General features: G+C 31.1%; 11 protein-coding genes across 11 annotated transcripts; 4 read left to right on the top strand and 7 right to left on the bottom strand.

Moving 5' to 3' along the window:
* Window positions 1-1,751: 1,751 nt before the first annotated feature.
* Window positions 1,752-3,050, bottom strand: SCDLUD_003167 (RTA1 domain-containing protein; the record flags this gene model as incomplete). The annotated part of the gene is made up of 1 exon (XM_046077752.1): window positions 1,752-3,050. One exon carries the CDS (start codon window positions 3,048-3,050, stop codon window positions 1,752-1,754), a length of 1,299 nt encoding a protein of 432 aa, XP_045934129.1.
* A 901-nt stretch (window positions 3,051-3,951) lies between these two features.
* On the top strand, window positions 3,952-6,072 carry GPT2 (bifunctional glycerol-3-phosphate/glycerone-phosphate O-acyltransferase GPT2; the record flags this gene model as incomplete). The annotated part of the gene is made up of 1 exon (XM_046077751.1): window positions 3,952-6,072. One exon carries the CDS (start codon window positions 3,952-3,954, stop codon window positions 6,070-6,072), a length of 2,121 nt encoding a protein of 706 aa, XP_045934128.1.
* Window positions 6,073-6,296: 224 nt separating this feature from the next.
* Window positions 6,297-6,932, bottom strand: BET3 (TRAPP complex core subunit BET3; the record flags this gene model as incomplete). The annotated part of the gene is made up of 1 exon (XM_046077750.1): window positions 6,297-6,932. The coding sequence occupies one exon, from the start codon at window positions 6,930-6,932 to the stop codon at window positions 6,297-6,299; it is 636 nt and encodes a 211-aa protein (XP_045934127.1).
* A 500-nt stretch (window positions 6,933-7,432) lies between these two features.
* ETT1 (Ett1p) lies at window positions 7,433-8,731 on the bottom strand (the record flags this gene model as incomplete). The annotated part of the gene is made up of 1 exon (XM_046077749.1): window positions 7,433-8,731. The coding sequence occupies one exon, from the start codon at window positions 8,729-8,731 to the stop codon at window positions 7,433-7,435; it is 1,299 nt and encodes a 432-aa protein (XP_045934126.1).
* Window positions 8,732-9,772: 1,041 nt separating this feature from the next.
* On the top strand, window positions 9,773-11,587 carry MET1 (uroporphyrinogen-III C-methyltransferase; the record flags this gene model as incomplete). The annotated part of the gene is made up of 1 exon (XM_046077748.1): window positions 9,773-11,587. One exon carries the CDS (start codon window positions 9,773-9,775, stop codon window positions 11,585-11,587), a length of 1,815 nt encoding a protein of 604 aa, XP_045934125.1.
* Window positions 11,588-11,799: 212 nt separating this feature from the next.
* Window positions 11,800-12,969, top strand: SCDLUD_003162 (uncharacterized protein; the record flags this gene model as incomplete). The annotated part of the gene is made up of 1 exon (XM_046077747.1): window positions 11,800-12,969. One exon carries the CDS (start codon window positions 11,800-11,802, stop codon window positions 12,967-12,969), a length of 1,170 nt encoding a protein of 389 aa, XP_045934124.1.
* Window positions 12,970-13,198: 229 nt separating this feature from the next.
* TMC1 (Tmc1p) lies at window positions 13,199-13,735 on the bottom strand (the record flags this gene model as incomplete). Its single annotated transcript, XM_046077746.1, has 1 exon — window positions 13,199-13,735. The coding sequence occupies one exon, from the start codon at window positions 13,733-13,735 to the stop codon at window positions 13,199-13,201; it is 537 nt and encodes a 178-aa protein (XP_045934123.1).
* A 671-nt stretch (window positions 13,736-14,406) lies between these two features.
* Window positions 14,407-15,498, bottom strand: DRE2 (electron carrier DRE2; the record flags this gene model as incomplete). The annotated part of the gene is made up of 1 exon (XM_046077745.1): window positions 14,407-15,498. One exon carries the CDS (start codon window positions 15,496-15,498, stop codon window positions 14,407-14,409), a length of 1,092 nt encoding a protein of 363 aa, XP_045934122.1.
* Window positions 15,499-15,884: 386 nt separating this feature from the next.
* VHS3 (phosphopantothenoylcysteine decarboxylase complex subunit VHS3) lies at window positions 15,885-17,909 on the bottom strand (the record flags this gene model as incomplete). The annotated part of the gene is made up of 1 exon (XM_046077744.1): window positions 15,885-17,909. One exon carries the CDS (start codon window positions 17,907-17,909, stop codon window positions 15,885-15,887), a length of 2,025 nt encoding a protein of 674 aa, XP_045934121.1.
* A 702-nt stretch (window positions 17,910-18,611) lies between these two features.
* Window positions 18,612-20,087, bottom strand: NOB1 (rRNA-binding endoribonuclease; the record flags this gene model as incomplete). The annotated part of the gene is made up of 1 exon (XM_046077743.1): window positions 18,612-20,087. The coding sequence occupies one exon, from the start codon at window positions 20,085-20,087 to the stop codon at window positions 18,612-18,614; it is 1,476 nt and encodes a 491-aa protein (XP_045934120.1).
* A 496-nt stretch (window positions 20,088-20,583) lies between these two features.
* SGT1 (co-chaperone SGT1) lies at window positions 20,584-21,729 on the top strand (the record flags this gene model as incomplete). Its single annotated transcript, XM_046077742.1, has 1 exon — window positions 20,584-21,729. One exon carries the CDS (start codon window positions 20,584-20,586, stop codon window positions 21,727-21,729), a length of 1,146 nt encoding a protein of 381 aa, XP_045934119.1.
* Window positions 21,730-21,763: the final 34 nt, after the last annotated feature.

The raw sequence follows: 21,763 nt of genomic DNA, 5'->3' as shown, positions 1-21,763 counted from the left end.
TTTAGACATAAATTACGTTGTTTAGTGTGTGCCATATTTTATGAAAAATTATACCTGAGAAAAAAAAAAAAAAAATCACGCATTATGAAAATATTATGGTTAACTGTTCTGCATAATTTTCTTAATGGCATATTTTTGTCGACTTTTCCTACCGAGCGTGTATTTTCCTGTCAAAAAAAATAAACAAATATTAAAAAAAAAAACTCTTCCGCGTAAAACTAATCAGATCCCCCTTTTTTTTTTTTTTTATTCTGACTTGTTTGCTTGTCATTGTGTATCAGTGCACACAGAAATAACCAATATATATATATATATATATCTGGTTATTTTAATTTTTTAAATTTTGGTAGTGCGCGCTAGGAATGAGAGCAAATAAAGAGTAAAATAAAAATGCCGAAGCCGAAGCCTCTTAGTGGAGCGGAAAAAAAAAAAGGCGTAAATAAAAGTATTATAGTCCGAACACATATCGTGTATGTGTACCGTGCTGACCGAATGCTGATTCTTTAGAAAGGAGAGGGAAGAACTTTAAAATTGAAGAGTAAAAAAAAAGAAAAAAAAAAAAAATTGATGATAGTGTAATGGGTAAAAACAATCACCTTTCTGCTACACATAAATGTACCAATACTCGAATCTCACTTTTATACAAACATGATGGATGGGGGGGTCATTAAATAATTTCTAAATGAAGTTAATCTTTTTTTTTTCTCTTGTTATTTATTATCCAGATCACAAAGTTATGGCAAATATTGATTACTCATCATCTTTTTAGGTTTAATGTTGATGTATTTTTATTTTGGTTTTGTAAAATTCTCTTATACTCAAATATCTCCCATTTATTAGTTAATTTTTTTTTTTTTTACCTTTTTCTTATGCACATAAATATGTATGTATATATATATATATATATATTTATTTATGAAGGATAAATGTTATATTTAGATGTCCATTATACATATATACCCATACGATAATCTTAGCTAGGCCTGATTTATAAGAGGAAATAAAAAAGAAAGGGGGAAAAAAATGTGTTTATCGTAACTTTTCGTTGTCGTTTATTTTTAGCCGTATAGTAATCTAATTGGTACAAGGTTTTCTGAGAAGCATGTGATAATTTAAAAGCGTCTCGCATAATTTGTCTTAGAATTAAAATTAAAACAACAATAAAAGTTTTTCAGAGAGTAAAAAAGGAAAAACAAGGCAGAGCAGAAGGCCGCATGTTACATGCCGTACATAAAATAGATAGGCTTTTAAAATATTCTAACTAAACTTAAATTTTAACAGCCAACTTTTAATATACGGTATAAGCAATACTCATTTAATAAGCACTCTGTATTAAGTTTTTGTTCATATTTAAGCACTAATTAACAAGTAACCTAAATTAACAAATGTGTTTAAGCTTATTACTATGAATACCACAAAAAACTAACAAGAAAAAAACTTTTTTTCTTTTTTTTTTTCTTCTGACAACTTTTTAAAATGTAAATACTTATTTTAGTTAAGCCTTATCTTTATCAATAATCTATTTAAAAAATAAAAAAAAAAATAAAATAAAATAAAAACAAATATAACAGTAAGTAAGAAAAAAGTACCTTTTTTGTTTTCAATTAACACAGTACTTAAAAGTTGCATGTGTATATATTTTCGAATGTCATGTATGTATAAGTTTGCGTACATTTAAACTTAAAAGAGGGAAAAAAAAGAAAGGGAGAAAAGCTAGACCTTAATGGACACCATCATTTCTTTGGACTGTTTTATAAACCACTAGTAAATTCCTTACTATTGATATTATCTTTATCACTGTCCATATCTTTATTACCAACAATACTAACATTATGGTATTGCACACTTTCCTCAAGCATGTCTTTTGTCTCATCGGTTGGTTGCATTTCAGCTTTAGAGTTGGTAAAATTGTTACTCTCATTACTAGTACTAGTAGTTTCTCTTTCTATAATAACCGAATCTGTGTCAGTGACAGTATCATTTTTTTTAGATTTCCTTCTGAAACTCATTTTCTTCCATTTAATTTGCTTGATAGGAACAGAGACATTTTTACCATCAAAGGCAAATCCAGGATGGAAGACACATAATAAAACAGTGGCCAAAGACATCATTAACCCATCTAAAAATATAAAGTAAAATTCATGAGTAATTAAGTATCCGCTCCAACCTTCAGCTAATTCAACAACTCTATAAATACAACGAACGTATACAAAGATAACAGCAAAAGACACAGCAAGTGGGAAATAGTCTAAAGCCCATCTTCTATGGTCAGATCTGGTTCTCAATGCAGCATATTCAGAATCAAAGTATGGCTCCAGTTCCCGTAAAGGAATCCGTCTAATTAATTTAAACCAATTCCATGGTTTAACTAATTTTTCACTTTCAGCACCAAATTTCTCCTTAGCATATCTGATTCTAGTCTTGATGAAGATGAAATATAATAATCTGTACCAAAAAAACTGGAAAATGGTCATTGAGGCAACTTGAACAGCCAACCCTCCAACAAATACATGAGTACCTTCAACCGTAGAAGTATTATTAGTAACAGCCTCACCGTCCATACCACCACCAACAGCTTGAATGACTAGAGAGACGATATCAGAGAAAATGAAAATATAAGAGTACATCATTGGACTGATTTTTTTAGAAAACCTCCTACCATAAATTTTGATAATTTTGGCTAATTGGTAGTATATACCACCCATAGTGAAAACTGGACCAATAGTTAAACAAATAAACTGAAGTAAAAACATATCTATATCAATGACATCAGAATAGCCCTTAGCTCTACCACAATACCCTAATAATTCTAGTATACAGGTGCAGAAAAAGGCAACTAAGAACCACCACTGTTTTGTGTAAATACCTACACCCGTATGATAAAAAAATAGTATACCAAACACAACTGCCATCGTGATATTGTATGGCAAATTCGGAACCATACCACCATATAGAGAGTCTTCTGCAGGAATTAAATGCTGGTTTAATTTTAGCTGCACATCTTGGATGGTTGGTACATGCAAGGATGTAATAGTTGGGGGTAATATCATCAAGAGGTATTTTTATTATTGGTTTTTTTTTTTCTTTTTTTTTACTGAATTTTTTTTTTTTTTTTTTTTTTTTTGTTAGTAATTTACATTTTCAACTCGATTATATTCTTTTTAATTAAAAAAAAAATAGGAAAAAGAAGGAAAAAGAAGGAGAGAAACAAAGGGTTTTAAATTCTATGATGTAGAATTTTTTTTTTTTTTTTTTTTTTTTTTTCCTATTTTTATTGAATTTTTTCTTTTTATTTATATGAAAGGAAAAAAAAAGATTATTTAAAAAAGTTGAATAAGGCGTATATAATGATTTTCGTTATTAATTAATAATATTAATTAATTATCAGGATCTAAATTGGAATAAAAGCCGTTCAAAGCGGTGCTGTAATTTTTCCAATATTTTATACAAAAATTGTTTGTTACGGTGTTTGGGTTATTTGACGGTAACTTTACAAACTGGATCTAAAGAAATATTAAAAATTGCGTAATGGAAAACAAATAAACTCATCTATTTGTCCACTTTGCGCAATTTATAAGACAAAAGTTTTTAAGTTAGGTGCAAATTTCATACTATTGCAACATGACCCAGTAAACTCTCTGCTGGCCAGTACTATGCGCAAAGCCCCGATTATTCTTTATTTTTTTTAGCCACTGAGATTTTAAACCCCCGGACTCCGAAACCCATCCCTCTTTTTTTCTTTTTTTCGCCCCTTAGTTTTCAATTCCTTTTTGTACTAAAAACAAAAAAAAAAAAAAAACAGGAGAAAACTTCATCTTTTAAATTTGAAGCGCAAATAAACCACATATTTGGTTCTTATTTTTCTTACACTTCTTGCTCAGCCCGATAAAACATTATCTTTCAACTTAAAAAAAAAAAAAAAATTTACTAATCACTTAAAACATATCAAAAATGTCGTCTGTATCTTCTGAAAAAAAACAAAAAGAATCACTACCAGATTCAAGACCTACTCCGCCTTTGAAAAAATCAGAACATATTCCAAAGATAGATAAAAGTTATCTTAATGATTATAACGGGTACACATTCACCATAAAGACTTGGCTTTATGATGTAGCCATTTTTTGCTTTAATATTTTATTTGCCATATTTTTCAGGGAAATTTTCATCAGAGGCGAACAATACATACCACCCAAGGGTGTTCCCACCATTATTATGTGTGCTCCACACGCTAACCAATTTATTGATGGTGGTATAGTTATGTCTAGAGTCCGCAATGTTAGTGGTAGACAAACTTGCTTTGTCATTGCTGCTAGTAGCTTTAAAAGAAGATTTATTTCTTTATTTAGCAAAATGACTGGTGGAATTCCAGTTCCAAGAGCCCAAGACTATTTAAAGGTTGTACCAAATGTCAAGATTGTCCAGGTATTGAATGAAGATGATCCAGTAGCAAAATTTAAAATAATTAGCGACGACAGCAATGAAGATTTCGATTGTTTTAAACATTTTATGGTTAAAGGGCTACTTGGTATCAGTATGAAGGGTAATTGTCAAATTAAGGAAATTGTAGACAAATCTACTTTAATTTTGGCCAAGCAATTTAAATCTCCAATAATGGAACCAACAAGTTTCAAATATGCCCCAAAAATTAATAATAGCAAGGTTTTCCAAAACGTGTTTAACCATTTAGATTCTAAAGGTTGCATAGGTATTTTCCCGGAGGGGGGCTCTCATGACCGTCCCTCTTTGTTGCCAGTTAAGGCTGGTGTGTCTATTATGGCATTAGGTGCTAGCGCTGCGGATCCTACCATGAAAGTGCATGTTGTTCCATGTGGGCTAAACTATTTTCACAGAGACAAATTTAGATCAAGAGCCGTTTTAGAATTTGGTAAACCAATTGTTGTAGACCATGATAATTGGGGTACAAAATACGTTGCGAACCCCTATGATACTGTTTCAGAACTATTGAAAATACTAGAAACTGCATTATATTCAGTTACGGTTAATGCGCCAGATTTTGATACTTTAATGGTCATCCAAACTGCTAGAAGGTTACTTTTTAGGAACACCACCGATGATATTAGTTTAAATGTTGAGATTAATAGAAGATTGATGAAGGGATATACCAAATACAAAGATGATGAAAGGATTATTCGATTAAAAGAACAAGTCAAGGAATATAATAAGGAATTATCACAGGCAGGCTTGAAGGACTACCAAATCGATATCATTACTGAATTAAGTGCTGTTCAATCTCTTTTTAAGTTGGTGACTAGACTAGCCATTTTGTTTATTATGGTCGCATTAGCTCTACCGGGAAGTATCTTATTTTCTCCAATTTTCCTCACCGCTAGTATTTATTCCAAAAAAAAGGCACTAGAGGGTCTAAAAAAGAGTGTCGTTAAAATCAAAGGTACTGATTTATTAGCCACTTGGAAATTGGTTGTTGCTTTAGCTATGGCTCCCATTTTATACATAACTTATTCAGTTTTATTTATTAAATTTGGACCTGAATCGATGAAACCTTTTGGTAGCTGCTCTGTTTTGAATTTTATTTTTGCTTATATTGTATTAGTTTTCACTACATGGGTTAGTTTCCGAACTGGGGAAAGAGGTATGGATGTCTTTAAATCATTGCCACCTCTATTGGTTTGTTTAGTTTATCCTAATTGGAAATTGCAACATTTGAAATCTTTCCGTGATAATTTAAGTAAAGAAATGCGTACAGTTTGTGACACTTTAGGCCCTACAGTGTTTCCTAATTATGAAAAAATGACTACCGAATTGGAAAAGCACTTGGAAGAGCATCATCGTTTAAGAGGTAGAAGTCGTTCTTCTAGTATCAACTCAAGTATTTTATCTAATCCGCACAGTAGAAGCAATTCCTGTGTCAGTTCTATTCATAGCGAAAAATCATACAAAGATGATAGCTTGGATGATGTTCTTGATGTTGCTCATAATGAAAAATTTGAAGTAGAAAATATGTCCGTCGATGATGTCAATGAAGGTAAGTCATCTGGTGTTTCAAAAATCTCAGACATTGTTAGAGAATCACGTAAAAGAGACAAGAAATAAATATATAAGGTTGCGTTAATTTGTTGTGTCTATTAAATAGAATTTTTTTTTTTTTTTTCTTTTTTATTTTTTATAAAAAATAAAAACATGTCATGTATTCTGTAAATAATTAAAAGGTATCCCTTCCCTCCACGTTTTCTTTTTAAAGTACAAAAAAAAAAAAAAAAACATGCATTATATAATATAATATCTTTATTTATTCTTATTTTTATCCTTCACAATTTTTAATCTTCACCAGCAGGTATTTCATCCTTTAACAATTTCAATGAAAATATTCTAATTTCTGTGCTTGAATCTCCTCTCAGCATATCACTTAGGAATTCAACTTGACAATCTAACTGAACCATTTCCAAAGCACCTTTTAGAACACCACATAAAATGTTAGAATACCATAAATCTTTCATTGCATCTGAAGGTAATTCTACAAAATCACTTAAGGGATTTTCCCCCAATGTTAGAATTAAGTCATTATTATTATTGGATATTTTATATTTGGGTGTAATGTTTAAAAAAATTTTAAATGCCACTTTACTTAGAACTTCACCCATAGTCTCTAAAGTATAACACCTTGGTAATGCAGTTCTAGCCAAGAAATCTTCAATTATTCTGTTCCCAATATTGTATCCCATTTGAAATAATTTTTCATTTACTCTTTTAAAATCACGTTTGTAATCATGACATAATTGTGCTACAATTGAGCCATAAGTTAAAGTAAATAATTCTGCATTAATTTTTGCCGTTTTATTAGTCCATATGTCATCACCTAGTGCTTTTAATGGTTTATTAATTTGTGGAATATTAAAAGAAGCGGAAGATGCTGATGCAGAAGAAACTGCTGCCGCTGCTGTTGGATTTGACATTTTTGTAATTATACCTTTTTAATTAGTACCTATTTGGTCAATTTCTTTGCCTTTTTTTATGGCTCTTCATTTTACATTCCTTGTTAAATAAAAGATTAAAATGCTTGTTATGAGAAGGAGGGGAAGAAAGAAAAAAAAAAAAAAAAAAAAAAAATTCAATTTGTTTTTATAAAGAAATTGCGCACGTTTGAAAAAAAAAATATATATATATAATTTTCCTTTGAGCTTAGCACTTTTTCTTTATATTCAAAGTGTTATTTGGAATTATTTCCCCAACAATATGATAAAATATTACATATAATTCATAGACTTTAAAGATTGAAAGACTTTGATTAAAATCAAGTATGAATTTTATTTACAATTCCAAGTTTAAACTAAAAAAAAACAAAAAAAAAAAAAAAATAAATAAAAAAATAAATAAATAAAAAAATTCATACACGTATAAACTGATGATTAGTTACGTAAATAATGATTAATCTAAATATCCATGTCTCACTTATTCACTCATCATCATCGTTACTCAACAACTTATCTAAAACGTCTTTATATTTGCCGTTCGTAGCTTTGTTAGCTTTTTCCAACAAACTTTCAGCCTTAGCGTATGAACTTTCTTGGTCTTCAGATTTGTAATCATATAAATTACCCAAGTCAATTATAGCTTCAGCGTGATCAACCCAAGTTTGCGGATCATCCTTTTTAACAGCCTTTTCAAAGTAATTCACTGCTTTACTGGTAAGTTCCAAAGCCTTTTTTTGAGAAGTTTTCAAGTCAAAACCATCAATATCCTTTGGTGCATCATCTTCATATGCCAATGCAGTAAAGATGTGAGAGTAAATTTCTGCAGCTTTCAAATATAATTCACCGATGGTCTTGGCAACAGAGGCGTATAAAGATGTAATTTTTTCTCTATCATCCTTTTCTTCTGTTTCCTTTTCAAGTTCTTTTTCTATTTTCAAAAATAATTGTTCCAGTTTTTCACGCAACCATTGATAGTGTTCATCCAGTTGTTTCTTAACCTCATACAAAGGATGTGATTCATCCAATTCAATCTCTTCTAAATCTTCATCCACATCACTATCCAAACCTTCCTCTATTTCAGATTCGTGACCGAAATTCTCAATAATGTCCAAACAATCATTAAAACTTTGCAAGATTTGAAAGGCAAGATCAAAGTATTTTGGTTCAATATTATCAATATCGAATACCTGTTCCCCACGTTTTAAAAGCTTTTTTATGTCTGGAATAGTTTTTTTATTTTTGGAACCGGTGTTCAGCTGAGCAATGTATTCTAATGGTATTCTTTGGAAAATAATTTTACTTTCCGTCAATCTCAACAATGATGAATCGGGATATTTTTCTAAACCTAATTGAACTCTTTCTAGAGCTGAATCAAAGAAATCAGCAATTAATTTGAATCTTTTCTTTTCGTCGTCTTCTTCGGACTTGAAGATAGTCAATTCACTCAAGGCCAATGCGTATATAGAATGAAAGATATCGGTTAATACTATAGGCTTAGTATCGCTCTTTTTTTCCTTTTGTTGTTCAGAACGTAATAATCTATCACATTCATGGATAATACCATTTAAAATTAATTCGTCGTCTCTTTCGGAATCAACATAAGAATTCCACAACCCATTTAGTTGTGTTAATTCATCATCTAAATCTGCATTTGAATCTAATTGGATTTGAATCTGAGTAGGTTCATCTGCTGTTGAAGTATTGTCATTGGTAGCTTGCGCTTTTTGTTTTTTTATTTTTTGTTGTGCTGATTTACCTAAACCCAATGGTCTTTTAGCCATAATGCCTTGTAATTTGTTTTTACTTGTCTCTGGACCTATTTTCTTTGATGGTCAAAACGAACTATTTCCAACAAACATCTTAGAACTGTATGTTATACTTATTTAAAAAGGCAAATGGATAATTAGAGTAGAAAAAAAAAAAAAAAAAAAAAAAAAAGAAAAAAGGAAAAAAGTTATATATATAAATATATTTGAGCTTCTTCTTTTTTTTTTTTTTTTTTTTTGGAATGTAAAACAAGAATAAAAAGAAAGAAATATTTGTCGTTTAACAATGGCAAATAATAACCAATTTATTTTTGGAAATCTGATGATACAGCAATCCTTCGTTTATGAATTTGTCAAGAAAAAAAGAAAAAGTAAACGAGAGTAAAACAAAACGTGGGCTTTCTTTCCTTATTTCATGTTAATATTTTATTAATTTGTCCGAGAGTCGATTTGCCCATTGATCAATTTGATTCAGAAAGACCAGAAAGATAAAACATAGTGTTAGCTTTCTTGTCACGTGCCAATCCTTCTTAGTCCGGGTTGTAACAGGTTTGATTGTATGGTAATTCCAAATAAAAAATAAAAGTGAAATTATCCACAAATTATTTATTATTCCGTCTTATGTCACGTGCTATTAATGATTTTTTATTTTTTTATTTTATTTTATTTATTTTATTTACCTGGAAAACTTGTTCTCAAAAAACCCACACACCACACACACACACACACCGAAATCCGATAAGACACACCCACCACAGTTTTTCTTTTTCCCTTTTCTTTTTACTATGTTTTACTATGTGAAGAGAAAAAAAAATTCTCATTTTATTCATTCATTTAACCAATCCTTTTCCAATCATTAATGACAATAATAATAAACTGTGTTTCCATCTCTTGAGAACAGCAATTACAATTTTCCATGTACATATATATATATATATATATATACATACAAAGTGATACAGCTAATAATTTTGTAAATTTTATATCTACCTTCTTCTCAGAACACAAAAGCTTGACGACTGAGAAAAATCAAGATAAAAATAATTAACCAGAGAAATGATTCATGATCCTATACCGCTTATTACCTCACTAAATACTGTAGATGAAGTGCATCTTTTAGTCGGTGTTTCTTCAATCAAGACAGCTCTTTCTAGAATCGATGCTTGTCTAAAAAGTGGGGCAAAAGTTAAGATTATCATTCCCCCAATTTTTACTAATAATACCACCTTTCTCAACAACAACAATCAAATTAAAAGAATACACGATATTTTTTCGGAAAATATTGCCAACAATTCAATACAAATATTTATTAGAGACTTCAAATTAAGTGATTTAACTACTTTAGGAAGAAGCATGACCAGTTTTGTTGTTGATAGAGTCTTTGTTAATTTAGAAAGTTGCGATGCCTTGGTACAAAAGGAAATTTTCAAACAATGTGTTAAATTACGTATTCCATTGAATACTTATCAACAACCGGATTTTTCAACTTTTAATCTAGTGTCAACCTATCATGATGACAAAAGCGGATTGCAAATTGCAATAACTACCAATAGAAATGGGTGCTTGTTAAGCAATAGATTAAAACGAGAACTTGAGCTAAAATTTTTGAAACCTTACAGAATTTCTGAAGTTGTTAGTAATATGGGGAATATTAGATCGCAATTACTGATAAAAGACTTGAACAAATTGAGTGAAACAAATTATATCAATAGTTTAGGGTTTGGCATTGATGAGGATTCGTGGGATAGTCACAAATTGAACGATTTTGTTTCTGAATTTAATAAGGACGAAAAGTTTTTAAAATTACAAAGAAGTAGGTGGCTATCACAAGTTTTAGCCTATTACCCATTGGAGGCTTTGGCAGATATAACTTTGGATCAACTAAGTGCAAATTTTGGAACGGAAAAGAACAATACGGAACTTAATACCACTGATACTACTAAAAATAAGAGCACCAAGGATGACTCTAATCAACAACTTTCAAAGATATTAGATCTTTCCAACTTAAGCAATGCAACCAAACAGAAAACTGGAAGGGGTTCTATTTCCTTAGTTGGTAGTGGACCCGGATCAATATCTATGTTAACTTTAGGAGCCTTACATGAAATTAAAACTGCTGATCTAGTCTTGGCTGATAAGTTAGTACCAGAACAGGTGTTAAAATTAATTCCTGAAAAAACACAATTATTCATTGCCAGAAAGTTCCCAGGGAATGCGGAAAGGGCACAGCAAGAATTATTGGAATTAGCCATTGATGGATTAAAGAAAAATTTGAAAGTTGTCAGATTAAAACAAGGTGATCCTTATATTTTTGGACGTGGTGGCGAAGAATATTTATACTTTCAAGCAAAGGGTTACAATCCTCTTGTTTTGCCCGGTATAAGTTCCGCCCTAAGTAGTACTGTTGTTGCTGGTATACCTGCAACTCAGAGAGATATTGCAGACCAAGTGTTAATTTGTACCGGTACTGGTAGGAGAGGGTCGTTACCTGAAAACTTTCCAGAATATTTACCAACAAGGACTACCATATTTTTAATGGCATTGCATAGGGCGGAACTCTTAGTTGATGAATTGGTTAATAAACGAAATTGGGACTTTAATGCGCCAACCGCTATAATAGAAAGAGCATCTTGTCCTGATCAACGTGTTACAAGGACTAAACTAGGTGATTTGGCAGATGTAGTTAAGGAAATAGGCTCTAGACCACCCGGGTTGATTGTTATAGGTGATTCCGTAAACGCCTTAATCAACAATAATGATAACTTGGAAGGGAGAGAAAAAGTGAATGAAGATCAGTTGTATACTATCAATGAAGGATATAACGAATTGTATCCTGCCTTAGATACAATAATAGCTAAACTATCCTTGTAATTGGATCTGTTGTCACTTTAAATATTTTGAAATATACATAATATTCAACTTGTTACATTAATTAATTAATATATATGTATATATATATATATTTTTTTTTTTCACCCTCCTTCGGCCTTTTATCTTGTAAAAAAATTTTTTTTTACTTTTATCACTTACGTGCTACTTCATATGAACAAAATAAAAAAGATAAATACCATACACCACGACTTATGCTGAGATTAAGATCTACATTCAATTATATTAGTACAATTACCATCAAAGTAAAACGGTTATCATACCGTAATATTCATACCTCTTCTTCACCAATTGCATTTGCATTTGATATTGATGGTGTATTGGTGCGTAGTCGCAATCCAATTCCCAATGCTTCGAAAACTTTAAATTATTTGACAAAAGAGAATGTTCCGTTTATATTGTTAACCAACGGTGGTGGATATACAGAAACGCAAAGGGTAGAACAGATTAATTCTATTTTAAATACCAAGTTACATCCCAATCAGATAGTTTTAAGCCATACTCCATTCAAGAGTATATCGTCCGATTATGAAAAAATTTTGGCGGTTGGACCACCAGTATCTACTAAACAAGTTGCTCGTGAATACGGGTTTAAAGAAGTTTATGAAGTTGGCGACATTGTTGAATATAATCGTAACATTGCCCCTTTTTCTGCATTGAGTAACAAGGTTTTCAATCCAACACTAAAGAGATATTATACAGATAATAATGCCGATACTTTGCTAGACTTAACAACTAAACCGTTTGACGGTATATTTGTTTTTTCCGATCCAAGAGATTGGGGTGCAGATGTACAGATTGTATTGGATTTGTTAAACAGCGAGAAAGGGATATTAAACACTAAAAGAAACTATAAAAGTGACAAACCATCAATACCAATTTTTTTTTCTCAAAAAGATTTTTTATGGGCCAATAATTATACTTTAAACAGATTTGGTTTGGGTGCCTATAGGGAAATTATTCATAGACTTTATACATTAATGAATAATAATGCAGTTTTAAAAGACACTGTTATGGGGAAACCCACTTCAATTAGTTACGAATACGCAATGCATGTGTTAAATAGGTTACATCGAGTGAAGCATAATGGAAAATCCCATCCAGAAGACTGTGACAATTTTGAAATTAACCCACAAACCGTATCAAATAATACTATGGCAAAAAATAATGTTTTTTCAAAGGTATATATGGTGGGGGACAATCCTGCAAGTGATATTATCGGTGCTTATAATTACGGATGGTCCAGCTGTTTAGTTAGAACAGGTGTTTATAAAGATGGCGATCCGTTACCTTGTCAACCTACAATGATTGTAGATGATGTTTGGCAAGCTGTTCAACAGGCTCTAAGAAAGGAGGGGAAATAAGTGTAGAGATGATATTGATCTGAAAAACTTTGAGCTCACTTTTTCCTTCCTTTCTTAAAAAAAGATTGTGCAGAAATGATACTATGAAATTACTACACTAATAAAAAAAAAAAAGATATTAATAAAAAGTTTATAATAACCTACTATACTGAAATACATACATACATACATATATATATACATAAGCAGAAAAAAGATGAGAAAAGACGGATATTTTCATTTCCGGATATCAAAATTGTATCTTATCCACTATCGTTTGTTCCTTAGCCAACCTATCAGCGTTTTTCTTATGCATTTCCTGCTTACAAGTGCTCAAGCCTTTGCAATTATGTTTTTCTAATAGTCTATGGGAGGAACAGAAATGGCCATCACAAAACTGGCAGTCACCAACAATCTTAACCACTGGAGAATTGCAGCCAGATAAATTACAGCGCTGTTTCTTATTTGTCTTCTTCTTGATTTTTTTACCCTTTGAATAGGTGCTTGTATTTGTACCAGAAATATCATCACCACTATTATCAGCAGGGTTTGAGGGTATATTGTTTGAAGCGTTAGCTGACGTTGGCTTCACTTTAGTTTTTTTAGCAACTTTATTTAATTTGGTGGGCTTAAAGTTGGATGAAGCCTCATCATCTTGTTCTTCTTGTAATTCTTGTTGCTCAGCCAAAATGCCTTCGGTGGTAGTGGTAGCAGTGTCTGTGTTGTCTTTACTGTTTTTGTTGTTACCTTCGTTGGCATTAGTTCTAATATTTTGAATGTCGCTCATAGTTTTTAAAATTTTTATAGAAATGGATGGGGGGGAAGATGTTAGTTTAGTTGTTTATTTATACGTATGTATATATATATATATATTTTCTTTTGTTGCTAAAATATTTAGTTGAGTTTATATATATATGCAGATATATATAGTAGAGTGAAAAAGAGAGTTTCTTTTCTTTTCTATTCGTTGGGGAATATTTTTTTTTTTTTTTTTTTTTTTTTTTTTATTTGAAGTAAAATAAGAAAGTGTTATGAATTGGAAATTAAAGAAAGGAAAAGAAAGAAAAAGAATAGAAAAGAAAAGGAAAAGATTATAATTTGTTATCTTTTTATATAAGAACGATAATTACTATAATTTTTTAGTCTTATCTTTTGCTTTTTTACCAGAAATTTTCATTTCCTCGCCTCCTTTTTTTTTAATACTTTTTTAATACTTTTTTAATACTTTTTTTTGCCACTTGAATATCCCGCCTTGCTTTCGCCACCCTCTCTTTCCCCCCTCCCCCCCGCTATAAATAAAATCTTGATGCTAAAAACTATCAATTATTACTCATTTTTTAAGTTATATACTGTTCAATTATACACATATCTTGAAAAAAAAAAATAACCAAGAAAACATCTCCAATATGTTGTAACCCATTCCATATATAACTATAATTGGACTTTATATCTATATGTTCACAAATCATCTGATATACTATCTAGATTTATTGGCTGACCAGGCTTAAAAGCAGGTAAACCTAAATATGGGCAACCAGAACACCTGAATGCATCACCTAAGGCACATGAACCGCATCCTCCAACCTTCTTGCCCTTTATAGTGAAATCAATTTCAGTCAATTCATCATTATTTAGTTTAAAAACGGTATCCGGCTTATTAATACTAGGACTCTTAATTACCTCATTCCTTTTCAATTCTATTCCTTTTATTTCCTCATCTTCCGCTTCCTTTAACCCACAGGTACAATCCTTACATGCCTTACGTCTTCTTTGCGAAGTTTTCTTGCAAGTAACTGTAGTTATATTTGACTCATCATCTTCATCAATTAATTCGTCTTCATCGATAATACTTGTGTCATTGCTGCTACTATCATTGCTTCTTTCCTCATTACTAATTCCTTGGTCGAAGTATTTTAATTTATCTTCGCTTAGAGCTTCGCTCTCACTCTCGCTTTCATCGCTCGAATTCTCTGAATATACATTAGGAACAATTTTAGCATCGTTTTTTCTTTTAAAAACAGGCAAGGTGGTAGCACTATTACTACTATTCCCCTTCTTATGTTTGTTTAACAAAACTGTACCAGATTTAAGGCTTAAGACTCTGGTATTATTGTTATTTTTTTTTGATCTTTTTAGCCAATAATATTTTCCGTTAGGAATGTCATCGATAATTTCAAAGTCATTAATTAAAGCATATAATTTAAACTTATCAGGTAAACCATATAGTTTGCCATCATCTTTACTAGTTAGACTATTATATAATACTGGGATTAATTTTTCGCATGGAAAAAGCATATCTTCTTCGGTCTCCATAGTAATATAATGGATTTCCTTATAATAATCATCATTTAATACAACAGTTCCATCATTTATCAAATTGATTAAATATTGGTCTTTGTTTATACCACGACAATCACTGTTATTTTTGACTTTTGTTTCTAAATAGTTTGTTAGTAATTCGGGCTGGTTTGACACACCTGGATGAATCAATATTAAAATATTTTCGATGGTGTTATTATTATTATTATTATTATTATTATTATCAGGCATGGTTGTATTTCTTTGAGGGTTAGGGAATATTATGAATAGTAAGGTATTGTAAATTATTTGTTTTTATAAAGTATTGTCCGTGTTTAAAGTTTATAATAATAATTTTCTTTTTTGAGATTACTCATCTATTATTATTATTATTATCATTATTGTTCGGAAATAAGAATGAAAAAAAAAAAAGAAACAAAAAATTTTGTATTAATAAGCAAAAAAAATCATATTAATAAGCAAAAAAAAGAGTAATCTTTTACACAATTAAAATAATCTATTCTTCCACGCGCAGCGTTCACAAAAAAAAAAAAAAAAAATATAATGATATAAACCCATTTCTATTACAATACTTTAAAAAAATTAGTATCTATGATATTATAAACAAGTTATATATATCAGCCAGCAGTAATATTATTCTTATCCTCTGTTATCTCTATTTGGTTTCCTTCATCATCATCTTCATCATCATCTTCTTCATCATCATCGTCTTCATCATCATCATCATCTTCATCATCATCTTCGTCGTCTTCATCTTCACCCCCATTATTGGCCTTTTTGGAATCACCATTGCTAGTATCATCCTCATCTTCATCCTCATCTTCTTCTTCGTCCTCATCCTCATCTTCTTCTTCGTCCTCATCTGTTTTAGGATAACCACCAAGCTGCATTACAATCTTATCCACAATTTCGTTTCCATCCATCATACCACCCAACCCAATGTCGCCATTAATCCCAAAAATCTTTTCACTTGGTTTAAACACAGTAATCCAATCCATTTCCTCCTTAATAGTTTTTAAATGTCTTCTAGTGATCGGTGAATTAAAACTATTGCTCACCATAGATGGGGCCAAAAAAATAGGATAAATCGGATTCCAAGCTCTAATTACATTGGTCAATAGATTGTCACACAAACCAATGGCAATTTTAGATAACGTGTTAGCCGTCAATGGTGCAACAACTAAAATATCCGCCCATCTTCTTAATTCAATATGCAACACCGGATCCGTTCTTTGTTTCCAAACTTCCCATTCATCATTATCTCTCCAAACTTGGATGTGCGGGGGGAAATCAAAATTTAAAGTATTACAAACAGTATTAGAAAGAACAGAAGCAGAAATTGGTGTGCTAGCGGCAGCGTTTCTTGTAGGCGTATGTGCCGGGATCGTGGCACTTTGCATCGCATACGACTTTTTTTTCAATAGAAATTTCTCAGCAGCCTCAGTTAATATGATTTGGATAGATATCTTATCCTTACCCCCATATATATCTTCCAATTTCTTGATCATACCTTTAATTTTCATAACACTCAATGAACCGCAAGCTCCAAATAAAATATGTAATTTACCGTCATTTTGAGGTAGCCTAGGCTCTAGGTTTTTGGCGTTCTCCCTTTTAGGAATTATATTACTGTTAATACCAGAAGTAGGTGTCGTAGCCCCGTTTTCTATATTTTTATCATTTGTTTCTGGAACTTTTGTAATATTAGAAGAAGTAACCGGGTCACGAAGTTTTACACTTATTTCTGTACTGTTTTTAACCGACTTATTAAGCTCATTATCTATATTAGTGCTATCAACCTCGTTATTCTCATTTAATGCACCAAGCTTCTTTTTGACATTCGTATAAATGGGGCTACCTGTCTCGGATCGTATTGGTGGTGAATGTAAAGAGTCACCCACAAAAAAATGGGCATGCTCATTGTTAATGTTTCCGTTAATATCCTTCGTGCTATTAGTTGGGGTACTGCTAGTAACATCCTTTGATATCTTATTATTTATGCTTTGGGTTTTAAAACTATTGCCATTATCATTGTCATTGCCATAGCTTTCCGTAGAATTTATGGTGGCATTGGTAGGCGTATTGATACCAGAATTAGAATTGTTCAGAACATGTATAGGTGATGTCACTGTGGTTAAATTATGTAATTTGGAAGCAATCATATTGATTATATTGTTATTATGGGACTCACTGGTTGCAGAAGAGTTAGTAGTAACAGAAGAATCTGATTTGGGAGATAAATTATGTCCAAACTCATGGTTACCTTGCTGTTGTATTGGTGTTTGTCTTCTAAGTATATTACCATTACTGCCGTTCTCATTTTCAGTATTACTTGTAATTGGGGAAGCAGAAGTAAAAATAGCTTTTAAATTATCGGTGTTGGCAGCAGTGGGATTACTAGTTGATGTTAACGGAGTATCACTAAAGGTGACAGTGGGTATTCTTTTCAAGCCAGGTTCGGGTGTATTATTAACAACAGCGCCGGAAGTGCCGCTAACATTCATAATACTTTTAGTAGCCTGATCTGTCTGGGTAGAGGAGGAAATGACATTATTATTAGAAGCAGAATTTGTATTGGTGTCCTTTTTCATTATAGAACTTTGCAAATCTTTTTGAACGATAATGGGTTTAGGTTGTTCCATTTCTTTTCGTATTTTTTTTTTTTTCTTATTTTTTTAATTAGTTTTGCTTTGCTTATTTGACTAATTATTTTGTCTATAAACTTAGCTTTATTATTTTATCCTTCTATATTTTGCGGTGTGTTGTATAAATAAAGTGATGCTTTCCGTAAGAACATGAAAAAGTAGCTTATCTACTTATGCTTTATGAAGTAAAAAGAAGAAGAGGAATAAGCGATGATAATGATGTGCCATAGCAACATAGCAATAAAAGAACAAGAAAAAAAAAAAAAAAAAAAAGGAAGAAAGGAAGAAAAGAGGAAAGAAAAAGAAAAAGAAAAAAAAAAATTAAAAAAATAAAAATAAAAATAAAAAAAAATATATCCTTATAACTTCCAGTGTATTGTGGTGTGTGGGTGTGTAAAAAAGGGTTCTGTGGTGTTATTTCTTACTAAATTAGCAAAAGTGTCGCACTCTTCCGTGCAAAACGATAATCTATTCTTTTCTCTCTCTTTCTCCCACCATTTCCAGTCACGTGTATTTTTCATGGGAAAAGTTTTAGTACGTGCGGGGGGTTTTTTTTTATTTTATTTATTACATCTATTCTAACTATTCCATCGGATAGTCTCAATACTGTACAATGATTATTATAAAAGAAAAACAAACAAACAAACAAACAAAAAAATTACATACATACATACAAATATACAAATATAAACTACAGATTCATTTCTTACTATTGCGTCCTCTGTTTACATATCTTCCTTTGCCGATCCTGGTCTTGTGATGCTTCAATCCATCGATATCTACAAAAGGAGATATAATATTATCAGCAGAACCACTTGAACTACCTCCCAAATAATCATTTAATACTTTCTCATTATGTTTTCTGGTCCATTCTTCTTGTTTAATAGATTGTTCATATTCCTTTTGATCTTCTCTTAATATAACCACATCTACTGGGTTACCATGATCGTACCCTTTTTTACCATATTTTTTAACACTGTTTTTAGACAATGGGCTGGCTAACGAATATCTATTACCTCTATTACTCCATTGAAAGTTTTTTTTTAAATGAGGAATAATCTTACCAGAAGTGTCAATGGATACAGCACATCTTAAAACAGTATTGTATCCACCGCAAGACGGACAAAAATGTACCTGCTTTTCAGATTTAGGCAGTGGAACCATTTTAAAGCATGCATGGCATCTTAACATATAGTTACGCAATTTTTTGATCCTTAGACCATTCATAAAATTCATTAGTTTTAGGTTCATTTGTAATACAACATTTTGTACAGCAAAATCACCACTACACAAAGCAACTACCTTTTCCTCGTCATCGTCGTACATTTCATTGTTTAATGCTGTGCCACCAACTGTATCTTCACCGTTATCTTTCATCAATTGCGTAGCTATATTTAAAGGTGTAATCCAGTCGCCATCTTCATCTTCATCTGCAAAATATTCCCCATTTTCAAAATCTAATGAAGAGTTTGTGATAGCATTAGATTCATTGGGCAAGCTTTTATCTTTAATCCCTGTTTCTTGAGCTGTATTGTTATTATCAGCCTCATTGGAAGCAATGGCTGCAGCTAGTTCTTTTTTAATCCTTTGCTTTTTACCACCTCTTCTTGTTCTCTTCTTTTTCCCCTCTCCATTCTTTTCTTCTTCTTTTTCTTCTCTAGTAGTATCACCATTTTTTTGCTTTTTTTCTCTTTCTTCCTGTTGCTGTGTTTTTTTTTTCATTTGTTCTTCTTTTTTCAATTCCTTCCCCCTTTTCTCTTCAAGTTCTTGTCTTTTCAAATCAATGGGCAAAATCTCACCTGGTCTTTTCCTAACATTCTTATCAGTTCCATTTAATTCAACTTCTAATTCGTAAGTTAATGCAATAATATGTATATCATTTGCACTTAGTACTTGATAATCACCAGTCAACTTAGAAAAATTAGATACATATTTAATGCTGCTTTCTTTAGGATGCCTTTTATGCAATACGCCCAAGGTGTCCCAAACTTCTAAATTTTTACGTGCATTAGCATCTCTAATTTCATTATAAACAGTTGGAGTCGTATAGAATTTTGAAGCATACTGTTTTAGATGTTGGTACGATTGAGTAATTAATGGAGTAGCATCCAATACCAACGAGTCAATTTTTTTGTCCTCGTCAGGGATGGAAGTAGTGTGGTTAGCGTTGAACATTATGCCAGCAGGTTAGAATTTATACAGATGTTAATTTTTAAATTAGTTTTTATTCTTAATTTTAATTTTCCAAAAGATTATTGTACGTTATAAATGGTATTTTTAAGAGAGTAAAAGAAAATGTGACTAAAAGTCTTTTACATTTATTGATTCTAATAATAATAACAGTAGTAGTGGTAGTAGTGATAATAATAATAATAATAATAATAATAATAATAGATACAAAGCTAAACAAAAATAAAAATAAAAAATAAAAATAAAAATAAAAAAAGAAACGACTATTTACAATGTTCGGGTAACACAGAAGCTGTTTGAAAGAAATTGTTTTTTTTTTTGTTTTTTTTTTTTGAAGCCGGGTAGAATCTCACTGATAAAAATAAATTTTACAAAATAATAAACTAAACGCTCAAATATTTTATAAACCCTTTAAATAAAAAAATACTAAATAGAAAAAAAAAAAAAAAAAAAAAAAAAAACAGAAAAACAGAAAAACAAAATGCCTGTAGAAACTGATATAGCAAACGGCTGTAAGTTGATATTTGAACAAAATAAACCAAAGGAAGCTCTTGAAATATATGATTCAGTTTTGCTCAAAGAACCTGAAAATTTTAATGCACATTACTACAAATGTATAGCATTGCACAAATTATATTACGGTTCTAAAAATTGGCACACTGAAGAGGTTTTGACTGCTTTGAAAGAGAATTTAACCAAAGCGCTGGAAATTGCAAAAAAAAGATGTATCAGAGAAAAAATTGGATTAGTTTATTACAGATGGTTTTTACTATACTATCATTTGAAAGATTACGACAGTGCTAATAGATATCTAGAAAACGCCAAGAAATATGGATACAATGATCAAACTTTGCCACTATGGGAGGCTAACTTAAAAGAGAAACGGACGGGTATTGTGAAAGAGGGACAAATATCAAAGGATATCATCAAAGAGGAAGTACCACAAGGAACTGAACAGCAACAACAAACTTCAAAATTTAGGACTGATTGGTACCAGTCTCCCAAAACAGTTACTATTTCATTATTTACCGCTAACCCGCCAAAAACTAAAGACGAAATTACGATAGATTTGAAAAATAAGAATAACAGCGCCCACCTAACTTTGAGCTACAAAAATCCATCCAATACATCATCAGAATTTCAATATACTGCAAATTTGAGTAATCCAATTGATGTAGGATCATTTGATCCTGCTAAAGATATTTTTATCGGCTCCAAAAAGTTAGAAATTACTTTAACCAAAAATAAAGCTGGTGTTACCTGGAAAACTTTGGAATTACAAAAAGACCAGGAACAACAAAAATCGTCTATTCAACCAATATCAACTACTAATAGTACCTCTAAAACCAATTCTGTATTGGAGTATCCATCCTCTTCTAAAAAACATATAGACTGGTCCAAATTCGATTTGGATTCGGATGAATATGAAAATGATGAAAATGCAGGTGATGCAAACAAATTTTTTCAAGAATTGTATAAGAATTCTGATGCCGATACTCAGCGTGCTATGATGAAATCATTTATTGAAAGTAACGGTACTGCTTTAAATACTAATTGGAACGAAGTTAAATCTGAAACAGTAGAAACTGTACCACCAGATGGATTGGAAGCAAAAAAATGGGACTAACTCATATAAAAAAAAAAATATATACGGCTTCATC

Source organism: Saccharomycodes ludwigii, chromosome IV (assembly GCF_020623625.1).
Source record: "Saccharomycodes ludwigii strain NBRC 1722 chromosome IV, whole genome shotgun sequence".
Lineage (NCBI taxonomy): Eukaryota > Fungi > Ascomycota > Saccharomycetes > Saccharomycodales > Saccharomycodaceae > Saccharomycodes > Saccharomycodes ludwigii.
Note: the sequence above shows the minus strand (reverse complement) of the source record. Positions and strands in the feature narration are given on the sequence as shown.